This window comes from Schistocerca nitens, chromosome 6 (assembly GCF_023898315.1).
Source record: "Schistocerca nitens isolate TAMUIC-IGC-003100 chromosome 6, iqSchNite1.1, whole genome shotgun sequence".
In the NCBI taxonomy this organism is placed as follows: domain Eukaryota; kingdom Metazoa; phylum Arthropoda; class Insecta; order Orthoptera; family Acrididae; genus Schistocerca; species Schistocerca nitens.
In genome coordinates this window covers 11,257,854-11,276,223 of record NC_064619.1, presented here as the reverse complement: position 1 = coordinate 11,276,223, position 18,370 = coordinate 11,257,854, and the positions used below count along the sequence as shown (strand labels likewise).

Sequence of the window (18,370 nt, the reverse complement as noted above, 5' to 3'; positions counted from 1 at the left end):
AACCGTAATTCAACAAGTATTTTTTTTCACGTCGCTTAAAAGGAAAATTTAATCCGAAATGAAGTGTGAGAAAGACAGTTCGTGTTTGGAAGAAACTTAGTAGTCTCGATTACCACCGAAAATCTGGAGTTCAGAATATGAATTTAGCGCTCTCAAAAATTGTCCGAATATTTTAAAATTTTTCGCAGTACATCAAAGACGGGTAGTATTCAAAACCAAAATCATTTACTTAATTCGATCTTTCATGCATTGATAGGAATATAGGAGGGATTCTTGTAGGAGCAATTAGACCACTTGCCGTACTATGGTTCCACATTCAGTATGGCAACAAATTTAATTTTAATATTTAGGAAAAAATCTATGCATTAACAGTTTCTCTCTTCATGTGATTTAGTGAAGTACACGCTGATTTAGCCAAACGTATAGGGTGCTCGCTTGAGAGAAATGAAGGTCAACCATACACGGAGCAATCCGCGAGTCGCATTGGTCTCGTATCGGAAGTATTTGCGTTCAGGTGGTTTTCTACGTCTATATAGACAAAAGAGTGCTCATGCTACATCTTCGCACTGATGTTTGGTTTTAAGCTAGCTGACGAAAATAACACATTATAGAGCGGTAACAGCTTATAAGTTTAGAAGTTCAAAGTACACATGGTAACGCGACAACAGCCATTTTCGTCTTATTTCTTGTCTTTCGTCTCCTTCTGAAGTCTGCAGCATCAAATAATCTTTTGGCAAACAGTTAGCTTTCATCTGCATTATACATTAAAACTACGTTCATAGTTCTCTCTTAAATAAAATGTGACGCCATTTGATGAAGCGTTTCGCAACTAAACTAAATTTGCTGCAGATGAAATAACAAAAATGAGCTACCAAGAAATATACATGCTGTATATAAATATATTTCATAGCATTGACTCACCGATCCTTAATGGCAGAAGTGGTTAACAGAGATGTGCTTACCTGCAAAGAAACAAACATTTTAGTTAAAAAACAAACGAAACAGCCTCAGAATAATGTTATATGAAAAACTGAGTGGTTATTAGAAAAGTTATCTCGCCGTCCATAATGCACCGAATTATTCACGAATATTTCCACGAGAACGAAGCACAGTGGGATTTTACTTGCATAAATACAGAAAGATAGCATCATATATTCTACTTAATCCTACAAAATCCTGTACAGGACACGAGCAATAAAGGTAATCATTGTTTAGAGAATTTCTAATACCGGACACATTTCAAAGTTCGAAAATTTTCTTTAGTCATGTATGTAAGAACACAGGTATTCAGAGACAGAAATGAAAGATCACATTTTATTTTTGAATTCGTAAAAATAATGTCCAAAAGGCAAAGCCGTATCGGTAATGTATTCACTCCTCCGTGAAACTTTCAGTATAACGTAAAATGACATGTAAGTTTAAAGGTATAAAGGTTGTGGAAATACTGCTTGACAGAGAATGATAATTTCTTTCTTACCTTTTGAAATGATGATGTCTAATTGAATGACGTAACGTCATCTATCAGATAATACACTAATACACTTACCTTAGAAGGCTGCCAAAGGATCTGGACTAAGAAGGTATTATGATCAAATAAATTGGTTTGTTGGTGCTACAGCATTCATTGCTGTTCCCTGTAAACATATATCTCCACCGAGAAATAAAAGATGTTGTAGAGTTGTATACTTCCACAGTAAATTTTGCTATAACCGAAGACACCTCGACACACACGTGCTGCATGTCTCTAAACTGAATGTATAGAACACTTATAATAAGAATAATAATATAGTCTATGTCACCTTACTCGTGTAACTGATTTCCTTGGGTCTCCTATCAGTCTGAATCTCTATGAGACACATGCAATTAAAAAAAAGAAGGGAAAATAGGCCTTCATAGAGGATTTAATACACTCACGAGTAGATGTAAATTTCAGAAATGAGTAAAAGTGCAAGAGGTCCTGGGTAGTGTCCTAGTTACACACTAATTTTCATTGGCCAGGTATTCTGATTAGGCACGACACATTCTAAATAAAACTGGGACCCCTGTTGAGGCATTATGGGCCCAAAAAGCTGTAGGTAGAGCACTTGCCCGCGAAAGGCAAAGATCCCGAGTTCGAGTCGCGGTCCGGCACACAGTTTTGATCTGCCAGGAAGTTTCATATCAGCGCACACTCCGCTGCAGAGTGAAAATGTCATTCAGTAATGGTCCTATCATATCCCCTTGGGATATTCCGCAAATTACCTTTACGTCCACTGATTTTGTTCCGTTAAGAGTGACGTGTTCAGTTCTATCCGTAAGGAATTCTTCAAAAATACCGAAACCATAAAAATTGATAATTCAATCAATTACCAAGAAATAACAATATCCTTAGAAAAATTATATAATAGAACAACATTTATTATTACAATAATAATAATAATTTATTTATTTTTAGCATTTTTAGCACTTGAACCCAGACGAAAACCTGGCCCGATACGCGGTAAGCTCGTATTTTTTACACTAAGCCGCCGTGCGAGACAGTGTTAAACGCCTTTTATGAAATTGAGGAACACGGTATGTACCTGAACGCCAACGTCTACAGCACTGTGGGACTCGTGGGGGAACAGAGGCAGCTGAGTTTCGCAAGATCACTGTTTGCGGAATTCCATGCTGGTTTTTATAGAGGAGAGTTTTCTTTCTCCAGAAAAATCACAATTCTAGAGCACAAAACATGTTCCACTATGCTGTAACAGATCGACGTGAACGTTATATTCCTGTAATTATGTGTATTTGTTCTACGACCCATGCTGAATATGTGTATGACCTGCGCTTTTTCTGCTGTTGTTTGGTACTCTTCGTTGCTCCAGCGACCTACGAGAAACTGCTGCTAGAGGGGGAGTAAGTTCTTTCGCATAATCCCTGTAGATTCTTACAGTTTCTGCAAACAACCATCTTTTTTCAAATACTGAGGTGTCATCGTGATGTTCCGTGTACGCCTGTGTCGCCCCTTCATATTAGTAGAAGCGGAGATGGGCCTAGCATGGAATTAATTTCCATGAGAACATACGAGAGGCGTCTAATAAGCAATAAAAACATTTCTTTCTCAGCCAATTTCGGTTGAAAGACTGCGCAATTCATTGTGGGGCATCGTGGAATATTCCTGTTTCAGCCGCTATAGTTTCATGAAGCTCCGATAGGTGTCAGCGCTATATGTAGCCTTTCAGAATGGCGTCTGTAACTGAGGTGCTTTCCAAGCAGAGACTGTCATTGAGTTTCTTTTGGAGGAAAACAAGAACATCACAGTTATTCACAAGCGTCTGCAAAATATCTACGGAGACCTGGCAGTGAACAAAAGCACAGTGAGTCGTTGGGCGAGGCGTCTATCATAATCGCAACAAGGTCGCGCAAACCTGTCCGTTGTCCCGCTAGCCGGCCGGCAGCACGCCGCTGTGACTCCTGCAATGTTAGAACGTGCGGACACTCTCATTCGAGGTCATCCACGGATCATAATCGATCACCTCGCTGCTGAGCCGGACGCCCCAGTTGATAGTGCTGACACACTCGAGATCCAGTTGCGTTACTCAGAGGCGTGTGGCTGCTGGTTTACTAGCCGCTTAAAAGAAGACAGTGAAGAGCAACGACGGACTATCTCTGCATAGTTGCTTGCACGTTACGAGACTGACCGTGACAATTTTTTGTCGAACATCGTCACAGGCTATGAAACATGGGTTCATCACCTCGAACCGGGGCCGGCCGGTGTGGCCGAGCCGTTCTAGGCACTTCAGTCTGGAACCGCGCGACCGCTACGGTCGCAGGTTCGAATCCTACATCGGGCTTGGATGTGTGTGATGTCCTTAGGTTAGTTAGGTTTAAGTTGTTCTAAGTTCTGGGGAACTGATGACCTCGGATGTTAAGTCCCATAGTGCTCAGAGACATTTGAACCATTTGAACCTCGAACCGGAAACAATACTGCAATCCGTGGAATGGCGCCAAACAACCTCTACTCAGAAGAAAAAGTTCAAAGGCACACGGTCAGGCGTTAAAGTGATGGCGACGGTCTTCTGCAACTCTGAAGGGATTATTCTTTGATGGTCTCCCTCTTGGTGCAACGATCAACTCTGAAGTTGAAACGTCCCCTTGGAAAAATTTATGAATGATCGTGCTGATAAACCCCTTACGGTATTTGATTTTCAAACAGCTGAGCAGAACTGAACGTACTCAGACATTTCTCTCTTTACTTATTCTGATCATCACTAAACTGACACACAATATTTTTAGCGCAACGCAATCTGACTTTCAAAAATCCCTACAAAAGAATGGCCCTGACTAAGAATAACCTACACCTTTCACGAATCACTTACCTCACAAAAACCTTCGTTACTCGAACTACTGCAATACAGCGAGCGCCAATACTGCCAGCTCAATAAAAGATTTTGATAGAGAACATACAATGTATTTACCTTAATAGTATATATAATGTTCATGTCATCCTGTCTTACAAATTTTCTTTTTATGACGGACACACGTCCAGATCGTCTGCTATTAAAATTCTGCCATCTCTCTCCCCACATCCACCACTGCAGGCGGCTCACCTCCAACTGCGCAACGCTACGCGCTGTTCACACCCAACTGCCCAACACTACAATCGTAAATATTCCAACAATGCCAACCAGCCACAGACTGCACACAGCACAGTCAGTGATTTTCATACAGAGAGCTACGTGAGGTTACCAACATAAAAACCTAAACAGCCTACTTACAAAGTGTATTGCGCTATCCTCAGGAAACTGAAGAAACGAATTCAGCCGTGCGGAATGGCCGCGGGTTTGAGGCGCCATGTCAAGGATTGAGCGGCCTCTCCCGCCGGAGGTTAGAGTCCTCCCTCGGGCATGGGTGTGTGTGTTGTTCTTAGCATAAGTTTAAGTAGTGTGTGACTCTAGGAGCCGACGACCTCAGCAGTTTGGTCCCTTAATAGTTCACACACACACACACACACACACACACACACACACACACACGACTTCAGCTTGTTCGTCACCACAAAAATGCCAACTAACTTCTCCTTCTCCATGACAATTCAAAGCTTCACACAGGTCTCTGCACCCGAGAGTAGCTCACAAAACTTCACTTCTCAGCCACCCTGCAGCTCCTCTCTCATACCTTACGATTTCCATGTGTTCGGCCCAAAGAAGGTTGCACTTCGCGGGAAGCAGTATGTGGATGGAAGAAGTGTATGTTACTAACGCTGCAAGACGTACCAGTACAGTGGTGCCATGCGACCATACAGGCTCTCCCATTTCTTTCTTTCTTTTCTTTTTTTTGGAAATTTGTGGTAAGTTCCTCTGGGACCAAACCGCTGAGGTCATTGGTCCCTAGGCTTACACACTACTAAATCTAACTTCCACTAACTGACAACTAAGGACAACACACACACACACACACACACACACACACACACACACACACACACACACACACACAAATGCCCGAGGGAGGACTCGAACCTCCGATGGTGGGGTGTGGGGGGTGGGGGGTGGGGCAGAGTCACGCGAACCGTGGCAAGGCGCCCGAGACCTCGCGGCTACCCCGCGAGGCAGGCGCTCCCTGTAAGATAACCAAAGACCGTAGCACTGAACGGAGATGAAAAATAGTCTTTTGCAGCGAAAGGAGTGAGGAATAATATGGTGTATTGGAATCTTGAACAACACCAACCTGAAACTTCCTGGCAGATGCAGATTACAACTGTTTGCCGCACCGAGACTCTAACTCGGGACCTTCTTCGCAGGAGAGCTTGTGTGAAGATAGGAAGATAGGAGATGAGGTACTGGGAGAAGTAAAGCTGTGAGGACGGGGCGTGAGTCGTGCTAGGGTAGCTCAGTTGCTAGAGCACTTGTTCGCGAAAGAAAAGGTCCCGAGTTCGAGTCTCGGGCCGGCACACGGTTTTAATCTGCCAGGAAGTTTCATATCAGCGCACACTCCGCTGCAGAGTAAAAATATCATTCTGGAAACACCAACCGGCTTTTAGAAAAAAAAAAAAAAAATTGTGTTGCATTACTTACTGAACGCACCTCGTACGAAGGAAATAGGTTAATGGCAAAGCAGTAGGTGGCGAATGCGGGCGAAAGGAAAGCCGCAGCAGCAGAAGCAGGAGGAGGAAGTGGAGGAGGAGGCTGTTCCGGCCTTGGGGACGGCCGCGAGGTGACGCGTGCACCTGCAGGTGGCCCCGCCGCGTCTGTTTTTGCAGACGCGTCTGTGCTAATCAGGTAACTGGAGAACCGGCCGCAGCCCGTCCTGTCGGCCTACTGTTTCATACTCCACGGGGGCCGAATTTCGTGTGCAAATTTTACGGCGTAATGCGGCTCAGCCGCTGGTCGTTCCGACCCATTTGCTTGTCCGCTGACGCCTCCGGCAGCACTCTTAGGAGCTATTCGGTTTTTTCTTTTTTTTGGCATGTCTCTCATTTGTTCCCAGCAACTGGAAGATCTGGTTTCGCTCTTCAGCCCGAACGCAGGCAGAGCAAACACCGCCTTCTGAAATCTAATAGCGCATCTCGTGAAAATAATAATCTGCACACACGTTGCCAAGTGGATAATGGAATTACATGTGTAAGAAACGTCCGACATCTATTCTTGGCATCAAAATATTACAAAAAAAAAAAAAAAAAAACGTCGTACGAATAGGGGCCTGAAAATCCTTCTTTAGGAAGGTATGAAAGAATTTATTATTCGTGGCAGAAAAATGATATTAGGGTCGTATAAACAGAAACTAGCTGCCGACGGTGAAGTGAAAACTGCTCGAGGGGCGTAATGTCACTGGCTACGAAATAAGCTGTGGTCCCGACAAGATGGCTGAGGCCCCCGCCCGCCGCTAGAGGGACAGGGGCGTAAACTTACATGACGAGAGAGCGTGCACGTGCAGGTGTCGACCGTCCGCTCCAGTCAGTCGTGCTGGAAAAGGATAAATGGAGGCTTCAAAAGAACAGCAGAGGGGTGTAGTGTCTTCCCTTGCAGCGGAAGGGCTGCGGGAACGGAAATTAATCACAGAATGGCACTAGTGTACGAAGAGCGCTGCACGCCCCTTTGCAAGGGTCAAGGCAATTCTTGAAAGGAAGGATGTCCTTGGGCGATGACGCACGACCTGGAACGCCACGCCGTGGTTACCCATACTGCTGTCCAGCAGACGGATGCCCTCATTGTTGAAGGCCGACGAGTTTGCAAGAGTTAAAAGGCGAAAGCTATAGAAAAAGTTGTGCTAGCTATTTTTACTAATGCGCCTTCATCAGCCCCTAAAGTGAGACGATTTTGCAGATTTACCAGAAAAAAAAAGCTGGAGCCAGCCAGCCATTCTAGCAGACGGATTAAAGCAGTGTCTCATTTATCTTATGTCATATGAATAAATGTTGATTCAAAACACCAGCACGTTGATGATCTCTCGAAAACGCATTGGCGTGATTAAAATTTGTTGTAACAAAATTACGAAAAACGTTAATATTGATGGTTTAAGATGTACTCTAACAGTATACGTTCTAGTATGGAATAAAAGTGTCCCAAAAGAACCAGTTCGTAAATTTTATTTTATATCTTATACATGGCAGAGACCATGTCACCTTTTAATTCTTTTGCAAATGTGTGTGTGTGTGTGTGTGTGTGTGTGTGTGTGTGTGAGAGAGAGAGAGAGAGAGAGAGAGAGAGAGAGAGAAGAGAGAGAGAGGAGGGGGGGGGGGGGGGTAACCCTTTCTTAAATGTCATAACATAGAACATTATACAACACATTTTCATTAAATTAATAAGGAAGTTCCAGAGCCTTTTAAAAAACGCGAAGGCAAAAAGAAAAAATTCGGTTACAGGAGGATGTGAACCAGCCACAATGCTACTACTCTTTGTTGCTCTACGCTTATAATCACTACATTCACGATATCGATGCAGAATTTCGGTATGTGTGCTGTAACTTACATCTCATGAAAGCTTTAGCCGGTGATATGCCTTTATGTGACGTTTAATTACAACAAATCGTGCTAAGAGCTGTAAGTAGGCTGTTTATGTTTTCTTATTGGCAACGTTACGTAGCGCTCTGTATGAAAATCACTGGCTGTGCTGTGTGCAGTCTGTGGCTAGTTTGCATTGTTGTCTGCCATTGTAGTGTTGGGCAGCAGCAGCTGGATGTTAACAGCGCGTAGCGTTGCGCAGTTGGAGGTGAGCCGCCAGCAGTGGTGGATGTGGGGAGAGAGATGGCGGAGTTTGGAAATTTGTAAGACTGGATGTCATGATCTGTTATGTATATTATGATTTTTCAACACTATTAAGGTAAATACATTGTTTGTTCTCTACTAAAATCTTTCATTTCCTAGCTATGCCTATCAGTAGTTAGTGTCTTCCGTTGTTTGAATCTTTTATTTAGCTGGCAGTAGTGGCGCTCGCTGTTTTGCAGTAGTTCGAGTAACGAAGATTTTTGTGAGGTAAGTGATTTGTGAAAGGTATAGGTTAATGTTAGTCAGGGCCATTCTTTTGTAGGGATTTTTGAAAGTCAGATTGCGTTGCGCTAAAAATATTGTGTGTCAGGTTAAGCACAGTCATGTATAAATTGTTGTAAGGGGACGTTTCATATGGAGTTTAAAGGCACACATCCAGGCTGATGTGTCCTATCAAAAATTTATCACAGAACAGTCCTCAACCCTAATTTCCATATGAAACGTCCCCTTAGAACAATTTATTCATGACTGTGCTTAACCTGACACACAATATTTTTAGCGCAACGCAATCTGACTTTCAAAAATCCCTACAAAAGAATGGCCCTGACTAACATTAACCTATACCTTTCACAAATAACTTACCTCACAAAAATCTTCGTTACTCGAACTACTGCAAAACAGCGAGCGCCACTACTGCCAGCTAAATAAAAGATTCAAACAACGGAAGACACTAACTACTGATAGGCATAGCTAGGAAATGAAAGATTTTAGTAGAGAACAAACAATGTATTTAGCTTAATAGTGTTGAAAAATCATAATATACATAACAGATCATGACATCCAGTCTTACAAATTTCCAAACTCCGCCATCTCTCTCCCCACATCCACCACTGCTGGCGGCTCACCTCCGACTGCGCAACGCTACGCGCTGTTAACATCCAGCTGCCGCTGCCCAACACTACAATGGCAGACAACAATGCAAACTAGCCACAGACTGCACACAGCACAGCCAGTGATTTTCATACAGAGCGCTACGTAACGTTGCCAATAAGAAAACATAAACAGCCTACTTACAGAGTGACGTGTTTTCTTATAAATCTTCATTATGCCGCTGCCTTCAAAGGGAACACTTTCACAGTACGTAATTTAAATTAGAAAAGTATAAACTTCGGAATCCTATACACAGTGTCTCCCATGAACCCTGCGTCGAACGCTAACGGAAAACTATAGCATTTCCTCCTGTATTCAATAACTGGGTGAGACGTCAAAACTAATGACACGTATGCAAGAAGTCTTGTGAAGTGTGGGTTATCCTTCTGATGCTAGGGTCAGGGCGTGGCACATGCGGTTCAAGGAAAGGGCGGATGACAATGGCCAATAACGCACGATCTGTACTTTATATCGTCCCTTCTTTGTCCATCGTCAATTATTTTGTTGCCCTAACAGCAAAATTCATCAGGTACTTTCATCGCCTCATATCTCAAAAATGGCTCTGAGCACTATGGGACTCAACTGCTGTGGTCATAAGTCCCCTAGAACTTAGAACTACTTAAACCTAACTAACCTAAGGACAGCACACAACACCCAGCCATCACGAGGCAGAGAAAATCCCTGACCCCGCCGGGAATCGAACCCGGGAACCCGGGCGTGGGAAGCGAGAACGCTACCGCACGACCACGAGATGCGGGCCGCCTCATATCTCAAACTAATTCTGTCAGTCTTTCCTGTCTTAATTCGACTTTATTCCATTACTCCTTTTTGTTTTACTTTTGTTGATATTCATATATTCCTCTTATAACTGGCCCGCATCTCGTGGTGGTGCGGTAGCGTTCTCGCTTCCCACGCCCTGGTTCCCGGGTTCGATTCCCGGCGGGGTCAGGGATTTTCTCTGCCTAGTGATGGCTGGGTGTTGTGTGATGTCCTTAGGTTAGTTAAGTTTAAGTAGTTCTAAGTTCTAGGGGACTGATGACCATAGATGTTAAGTCCCATAGTGCTCAGAGCCATTTGAACCATTTGAGCCTCTTGTAACTTCTTTCTTAAGACACTATCCATTCCCTTCAACTACTCTTCCAAGTCCTTTGTCATGTCTGACAAAATCACAAAGTCGTCGCATAAACAAAACATTTATTCCTTTTCACCGAACTTTTTTACGAATTTCTCTTTGATTTCCTTTACTGGTTGCCCAATGCACAGACTGACTAACACCGGGGAGAGGCTACAACATTATGCTACTTCTTCGTCAAACTCTGCTTCCCTCTCATCTTCTTCGATTCCTATAACTCCAGCCTGATTTCTGTACAATTTGGAGATAATTATTTGCGCCCAGCATTTAACGCTGCTACCTTCAGAATTTCAAAGAGTTTAATCCAGCCATCATCGTCAAAATCTTTCTCTAAGCCTTCAAATGTTATAGATGTATATTTGCTTCCCTTTAATCTTACAAAAGCCGTGGAGTCAGTAGAACCTTGCGTGTTCCTACATTTCCCTAAACTGATCTTCTGCGAGGCTGCATTTAGCGCAAGTGTCGGCATCGTTTCCTTGAAAGAGCATGGACGATTTCCTTCCCAATCCCTTCTTAATCCCATGATCTTCTGCGACGTTGCACTTAAGGCAAATGTCTTGATGGTTCCCTTGAAAGAGCATGTCTGATTTCCTTCCCACTCCCTTCTTAATCCGAGCTTATGCTCCACCTCTGATGACCTATCTGTCGACGGGACATTTAAGACTGATCTTCCATTTTTTCTTCTTCCTTTCCGAGTTTGCTATCTACAGAATGCTTCTGTCCTTCAGTAATTAATTCTTGTCAGTATTTGGCGGACACACAAACAGGAAAGGACAAGGAAGCTTAAGGTTTAATGTCGACGACGAGGTCATTTCAGACGGGGCACAAGCTCAGATCGAACAGGGACGTGGACGAAAATCGGCCACGTTCTTTTTAAACGAACCATCTGGGCATTCGTTTTCTTTTTTTTCTTTTTTTTAAGCCATCAAAAACCCACAAGCTGTACGACGATTTGAACCTCAGTCCTCTCAAATGCAGATCTAGTCACAAAATCGTTATGGCATCTCGTTTGGTGATACGGGAATTGGAGGGAAAGTAACCGATGGGAGCACCAAAGGATAGGCAAAAGGTAAGGAGAACTGCAGTACTAGGTACGGCCCACAAGACATCCTCGAGGTCAGTCGCAGAGAAAGATGGACAAAGAGCATAAACCGTGGCTAAGGTAGGAGAACAAAGAATTTTGGAAAATCCAAAACAGAGGAAAAAAGGAAGATTGAAATGAATTCCAATTATTCTTATTTTGGTTGTAGGGCACCACCACCCCTAGAAAATTTCGTCAGATGGGCAAACAAAAGGCGAAATCTAATGTAACACTTGAACTAGCCGTCTGAAGATGAACCTGTCGGTTAGAAACCGGTAACGGCGCAATTTAAATAAATAAACAGCATTGTAAAAAGTGGTTAGTTGCTGCAATCTTCTACGTCAGAGTCAACCTGTATTTTGTACACAGCCACGGGCTTGAAATATCAGTTTTGACAAAATGTCATACTGTTAGAGTACATTGTAAATGAATAGTATTAATTATAACTGCTGTAGAGTGCTTTGGTTTTAACATTTCACTCTGAGAATCTGTTCTACTTAATTACACGGTTCACATAATCGACGTAAGATAGATGGAAACTATTCTCATGCAAGAACTTTCACGGTGTTTTCCGCAGATAAATATCGTCCAAGTGACCGTCTTGCAACGTTGAACACGAGAGCAGGAGCTCAGCGAGGTGTGTCGCGCTGCTGGAAGCGACTTCAGCGACAGTAATTAGCCGGCTGGCTGCACGTAGCTTACACGTGCAGCGTCGAGCGTAAGGCGGCCGTGCTCGGCGCGTAAATGGCAGGTGAGCCGGAGGAAGCTCCTAACGCTTTAATTCAGTGCTCCACGTCACTCTCGAGTGCCGGTAATAGCAGTTGTAGAAACAAACTGGCGCCGATTACATCTCGCCCTGATTTGACTTGCTAAGGCGGCAGCTGCGAACCTCTGTTTACCGGGGCGGCGAGACCAGATTTTAAAACGCGCTACACAGGTAACTGCATCGATCAGCACTCATTTAGCGTCCTGTCTGTCTGCTGCTCTGTGGCGCAAGTTCTTCGCCAGGTGCTAGCCGAGACAGAAAATGCCAAAGTAAGGAGGTACGCGCGTTTTAACACTCGCTACCAGATGGCAGAGAGCAGGTTATCCATAGTGGATGCAACGGCACTGCTCATACTTGACGAGTCTTAGAACCTAGCTGACGTGAATATTTTTCCTGTCTCGCACGGAAAAGCTCTGTTTTCCACTTCAGAACTACGCCTACCCCGTAGCGTTGGCCCATTCTGCCTATACCTTTGGCACAGGTGATCTACAGATCTGATATGATTAAATTTACCTCAAGACATTTGAATCTCATCTTTATCTACAATAACAGATTATACAACAGGTAATCTATAGACCACCTACAGGTGAGACACACTTAGGATTTCGCCATTACATGCTCTGCTGAAATGCTCTTCCAATATTGGAGAACCCCAGCAATAGTGATGATCTAAGCTGGGAAAAACAAACTGACGATGTGAACTGATGTTTGTGTTGGGGATGGCATTGGACCAGGGTAGTTCATGCAGCTCTGTTAGTATAATACTGTGATGGTGTAATGGCTAGCATACCTGCCTAATAAGCAAGGTGACCTAGGTTCGGGTCCTGGCGGTGCCACAAACTTTATTTCATTTCTTCAGCTATTATCATTATCGCAAATACCGGCAGTGTCACGTATACTCAGGTAACTTATTAAAACTATTTTCTATGCTGTAGTCCTCTAGAGCAGCTTGCTGTAAATTGTTTAGTGTTGCTTGACGAATCATACTGTACCACCAGGCATTTATTACTGTGACTATCACCATTTCCACGATTTCATAGTCGTGAGTGTAAAAGAAATAATGTATTTATTTTCCACCGTCTGTTCTGAAGTGTGCTGTTCAACTGGACTGAGAGAGGTCTGTAGCTCATTAAATGCAGTGCCGTTAATACTCTGATGCGTGTTTACCAACTGATCCCTTTGTGTTTCATGTTATGCCGCGTTATTTATGAAGCGGTCCTTTGAAGGGTGATTATTTCAGGTTTTGCTGTGTCCCCCTGGATACTGGGAAAGAGTACCTCGGTCACAATCAGAGAGTTTGCCGCTAATTAATCACTGGTCTGGTAAGAAGGGGGATTAACTTTATAGCGTGTCTCTGCATAGCAGATTTACAAATCAGACACGCTAGTAACAACGGTGGCGAGCTTCGCTGTTTCAGAGTTACACACTAAATATTGTGGAGTTCAAGTTCGGCAGCAGTACCGTGCTATCTGCAATTTCAGACCATTCTAGAGAGTAGCAGTTAGCGAAATTATTTCCTCTCCCGATCAAAAGTAGCTTTGTATCCAGATACAGCGGAATACAACACGTCAGGTCGTAACTAATGTAATTAATTAACCTCCGGAACAAAAGCAAAAGCGAAATGATGGAGCACGCACAACGAGGCGAATAAAGCGGGGCGGCAAGAAATATATGACGCTAACCGTATACGGGCTACCTGATTACATTATAAAAGCATGTGGCCGGAAGACAAACGAGCTGACTGACGTCTCTCAAGCCACGCGGACCCGGTGGGACGGGGTGAGGGAGCGATGCTGTTTGCAGTGCTGGTGCGTTTTTCACTCTGTTAACACAGGACCCACCGTGTGCACCACGTATTCACCTCCATAATACGTGCTAGCGAAAGCCGCAAAGCCTTCTTTACGTTAATTATCTCACGGATTGCGCTCATGTGAATGGCGTGGTTATCAAGCACGAATTCCATACACGGGACTCTAAGCAGGTGTACCAGTATAAATCCAACAGCTCATGGGAAAGCAGAGGAGAAAGGAAGGGGGTGGGGGGACGGGTTACGAAGACTAACTTCTTGTAAACGCTCGTCCTATAAAACTGCAAGAAATGTCAGTTATTTACTATAGTGTCACACAGGATATCTGTCCTTAAAATAGCGCTGCACAACCGAAACATCGCTCAAACCGCAAAGAGTAAGAGATATGAAAACAGTGATAAAGTTTTAATAGTAAGGCATTCCACAAAATTTCACTGTAAACTTGTATGTTCCGTTTCGCAATTTTTCGAGAAGTTTTTGGCCGTTGCTGCGGTTCACTTGAGGATACGTGGAGAACGACATTTGAACTTTCTTTAACAGTAATATTACGGTGCAGCCATAGCGTATTACAGACTGAATTTTTTTTTTTTAGTATATGCCAGTAAGGCCATACATGTCCAGTTCTTTAAAGAATCAAACTCGCGCATGCATAAAGCGTAACTTCTCCTTGACTGTGCATCTCTTAGCTTTTTATGATAAAGACTGGAAAAACAACAGCAATGACGTTATCTTCTACAAAGATTGAAGTTGAAGCTCTGTTCCCGATACGTGTTGCGCAAACTGTTCGATAAGCAAAATGGAATAAGATGAAGTCACTGAAGCGTGTAAGCGAGATTCACGTTTTCTGCAAACCATCATCTCGCAGGATGAGAACAGTGGACAGCTATTCGATCTGCAGTAGGTTAACCCACCGCCATAATAGAAGTACACAGCTGCCTGCTTGAAATTTTAATGGGCGTGTGACATCAGTGCTCCGAAATAAGCATTTGATGATAGCTTCCAGTAGCTTTGTAAGTCACCAAAGTACCACTGCGGTGACCCATGATCACTTACTTTTTTTTCAACTCTGTGGCTATTGTTCAGTTAAGGATTGCTGAGAGAGACCGTGATATGTCACGAATACTTTTGAAAAAGTCTTTCATTCCATACGGTGTACTTACGCGTAGATAACTGGTACGGAGCCATATCGCTTGGTAATGTTTGGGGCTGAAACTTTTTTGAGAAATATCCGACAAATGTGCTAAAACCAAAAGGCCACGCCACCGAAATCGGGTATTGCGATGTAAACAGCGCCTCATGAAACTCATTCCTGACTACGTTGTGTAAAGAGTTCAGACACTTGAAATAGGTCTCCTAAGACCTTTCTGATATATCAGAAATTGGCATATAGTTACAGCTGCAGCTGGCCCTCTATCTACGCCATACGAAGTAGAGCCAAGAGGAAACGCGTTCTTATCTCAGTAGCGTAGGACTACCTCCTTGCTGTATATTGCGACGGAGCCTGACACGAGGACGCAACTTGGTGGAGATTACACTGAAACACCCGCTTCTGGCACATTGGCTTTCAGTTTTAACACATTTCTCGGATACGAATGCCGAAAGTTTCGTCGCCAAGGTTAACAAGCTGTACTTGAATTTTGAAGACCTTTGAAATGCTATTAAGAAATATATCATTTCGATTAAAGCAAGAATGCGTGTCCCAATATTTCAGCTGATGAGTCATGTGGTGGAAACTTCGTTTCGATATCTTGAGCCATTCACCAAATAAAACGGGCTGTTGCTTCTATGCGAATTATCCTGTATATAATGTATATAACAAGCACGTTAAGGTTCTCCATGATAAGTCAAATATCCACTGTCAGTTACTCTCTTAGAACGTTTTTCAAACAAAAAAACAAAAAAAAAAAGCATTTCAATTTGAAGACTTTAAATGACACGTCTGCTGGTATATATGAACTATTCTTTGTGGCCCGCCGGAGTGGCCGAGCGGTTCTAAGCGCTACAGTCTGGAACCGCGCGACCGCTGCGGTCGTAGGTTCCAATCCTGCAACGGGCATGGATGTGTGTGATGTCCTTAGGTTAGTTAGGTTTAAGTAGTTCTAAGTTCTAGGGGACTGATGACCTCAGAAGTTAAGTCCCATAGTGCTCAGAGCGATTTGAACCATATTCTTTGTGAATGTGACTTGCGGCACCTCACACGCATATTGTAAACTGAACTCGAAGTAGCTGAGGATCTCATGACAACTTTGCTTGGACGAACTTAGTAAACAAATACGTTCTTTGTAAAGCGCTTGTATGACGTCTGGTGCTGCGACTCTTTTGACGAACATTATGAGGTTTTAATGTGTGAGAATCGATTGCAAAGTGTGCCCATTCCATGTTCATTTAAGCACTTCACGCTTCCTCTCAAAAAATTAATATGGAAACAACAGGAACAATAACATTGTTCACTGAAGCACATGTAAATGTGTGAGTACACTCTAAGAAACACACACACACACACACACACACACACACACACACACTGTATTATATATATATACCGGGTGATCAAAAAGTTAGTACAAATTTGAAAACTTAATAAACCACGGAATAATGTAGATAGAGGGGTAAAAATTGACACACATGCTTGGAATGACATGGGGTTTTATTAGAACAAAAAAAAGTTTACAAAATGTCCGACAGATGGTGCTGGACAGCAAAACGTCAGTGACTGCGCATGACAATCGTGTATAAAAGGAGCTGTAATGGAAGAGAGAATCTGATGCGCCAGCAGTCGCAGCATGTTGACGTTACCTGAAAAGGCGCTTTTAGTGAAGCTGTATTATCAGAATGGGGAATGTGCTAGTTCAGCGTTACGATCCTATCGCCATAGGAAGGGGATTCGAACGGGTAAAGGTCCGTTGACAAACACAGCTGTGGCGAGAATGATTTCGAAGTTCGAAGCCACGGGTTGTTTAGACGATAGACCCCGTAGTGGCCGACCGAGCACGAGGCTTAATGCTGCTGAGACAGTTCAGGAAGAAATGGAGACTGTAGCGGGTTCGTCTATGCACGGGGAAGTCAGCGCTCGTGCAGTCGCACCGGCATTCCATACACTACTGTTTGGTTGGCACTTAGGCGTACCCTCCGATGCTATCCGTACAAAATCCATCGGCATCATGAACTGCTACCTGACGATTTAGTGAAGCGGAGGGCATTTTCGGTGTGGGCGTTTCAGAAGTTGGCGGAAGATGACGATTGGTTGAGCAACGTGATGTGGACCGACGAAGCTCATTTGACACGCTGAAAGCTGCAGAATTTGGGCTACCCAGAATCCTAGAACTGTCGTGGAAACTCCATTGCGCGACGAGAAAGTCACGGTATGGGTTGGATTTACTACATCTACCGTTATCGGGCCTTTTTTCTTCGAAGAAATTCGTGATTCTGGTTTTGTAACTGCTACCGTGACGGGTGAGAGGTACGCCGATATGTTACAGAATCGAATCATCCCCAGCCTGGCTGGAACGTACGATGTTTATCCAGGGTGGCGCTCCACCCCATATTGCTAGACGCGTGAAAGATCTCTTGCGCGCGTCGTTTGGTGATGATCGTGTGCTCAGCCGCCACTTTCGTCATGCTTGGCCTCCCCGGTCCCCAGACCTCAGTCCGTGCGATTATTGGCTTTGGGGTTACCTGAAGTCGCAAGTGTATCGTGATCGACGGAGATCTCTAGGGATGCTGAAAGACAACATCCGACGCCAATGCCTCACCATAACTCCGGACATGCTTTACAGTGCTGTTCACAACATTATTCCTCGACTACAGCTATTGTTGAGGAATGATGGCGGACATATTGAGCATTTCCTGTAAAGATCATCATCTTTGCTTTGTCTCACTTTGTTGTGCTAATTATTGCTGTTCTGAACAGATGAAGCGCCATCTGTCGGACATTTTTTTAAATTTTCTATTTTTTTTATTCTAATAAAACCCCATGTCACTCCACGCATGTGTGTCAATTTGTACCTCTGTATCTACATTATTCAGTGATTTATTCAGTTTTCAAATTTATACTGACTTTTTGATCACCCGGTATATCTTTCCACCATCGATATCAATATGGGTCAGACCAGGATCGAATCAGCGTGGTGGATTAACATATCCAGGCAACCAAATGATTGTAATTTCGGAAAAAAATGGATAATTTATTGAAGAGAAAGAGTTTCATAACTTCAGCAAGTCAATAACGCATTTGTCTACTCATCGCTCTTATGCAAGCAGTTACTCGGCTTGGCACTGAGTGGTAAGAGCTGTCGAGTCAAATTGTGTCCAACTGGCGCTTTAGATCACGAAAACCCCGACATTCGGATAATTTCTTGCTGGTGCGTGATGACGGGTGACGAAAAAGTCAGTATCGCCTTTTGTTTTGTTCTTCATTTTTTTTAAATTATTCCATTACCGGTTTCGAACCACCTAGCGATTCATCATCAGACGGTCCATATTTCCAA

At 43.5% G+C, this 18,370-nt stretch overlaps 1 protein-coding gene across 1 annotated transcript in view; it reads right to left on the bottom strand.

Annotated features, from left to right (window-relative positions):
• Positions 1-868: 868 nt before the first annotated feature.
• Positions 869-18,370, bottom strand: part of LOC126262595 (SH3 and cysteine-rich domain-containing protein 2-like) — a 562,394-nt gene continuing 544,892 nt past the window's right edge. Inside the window, exon 4 of the mRNA XM_049959336.1 lies at positions 869-962. Coding sequence (XP_049815293.1) covers positions 918-962 — 45 coding nt within the window. The 3' untranslated portion in view covers positions 869-917. The remainder of the gene's footprint in view (positions 963-18,370) is intronic.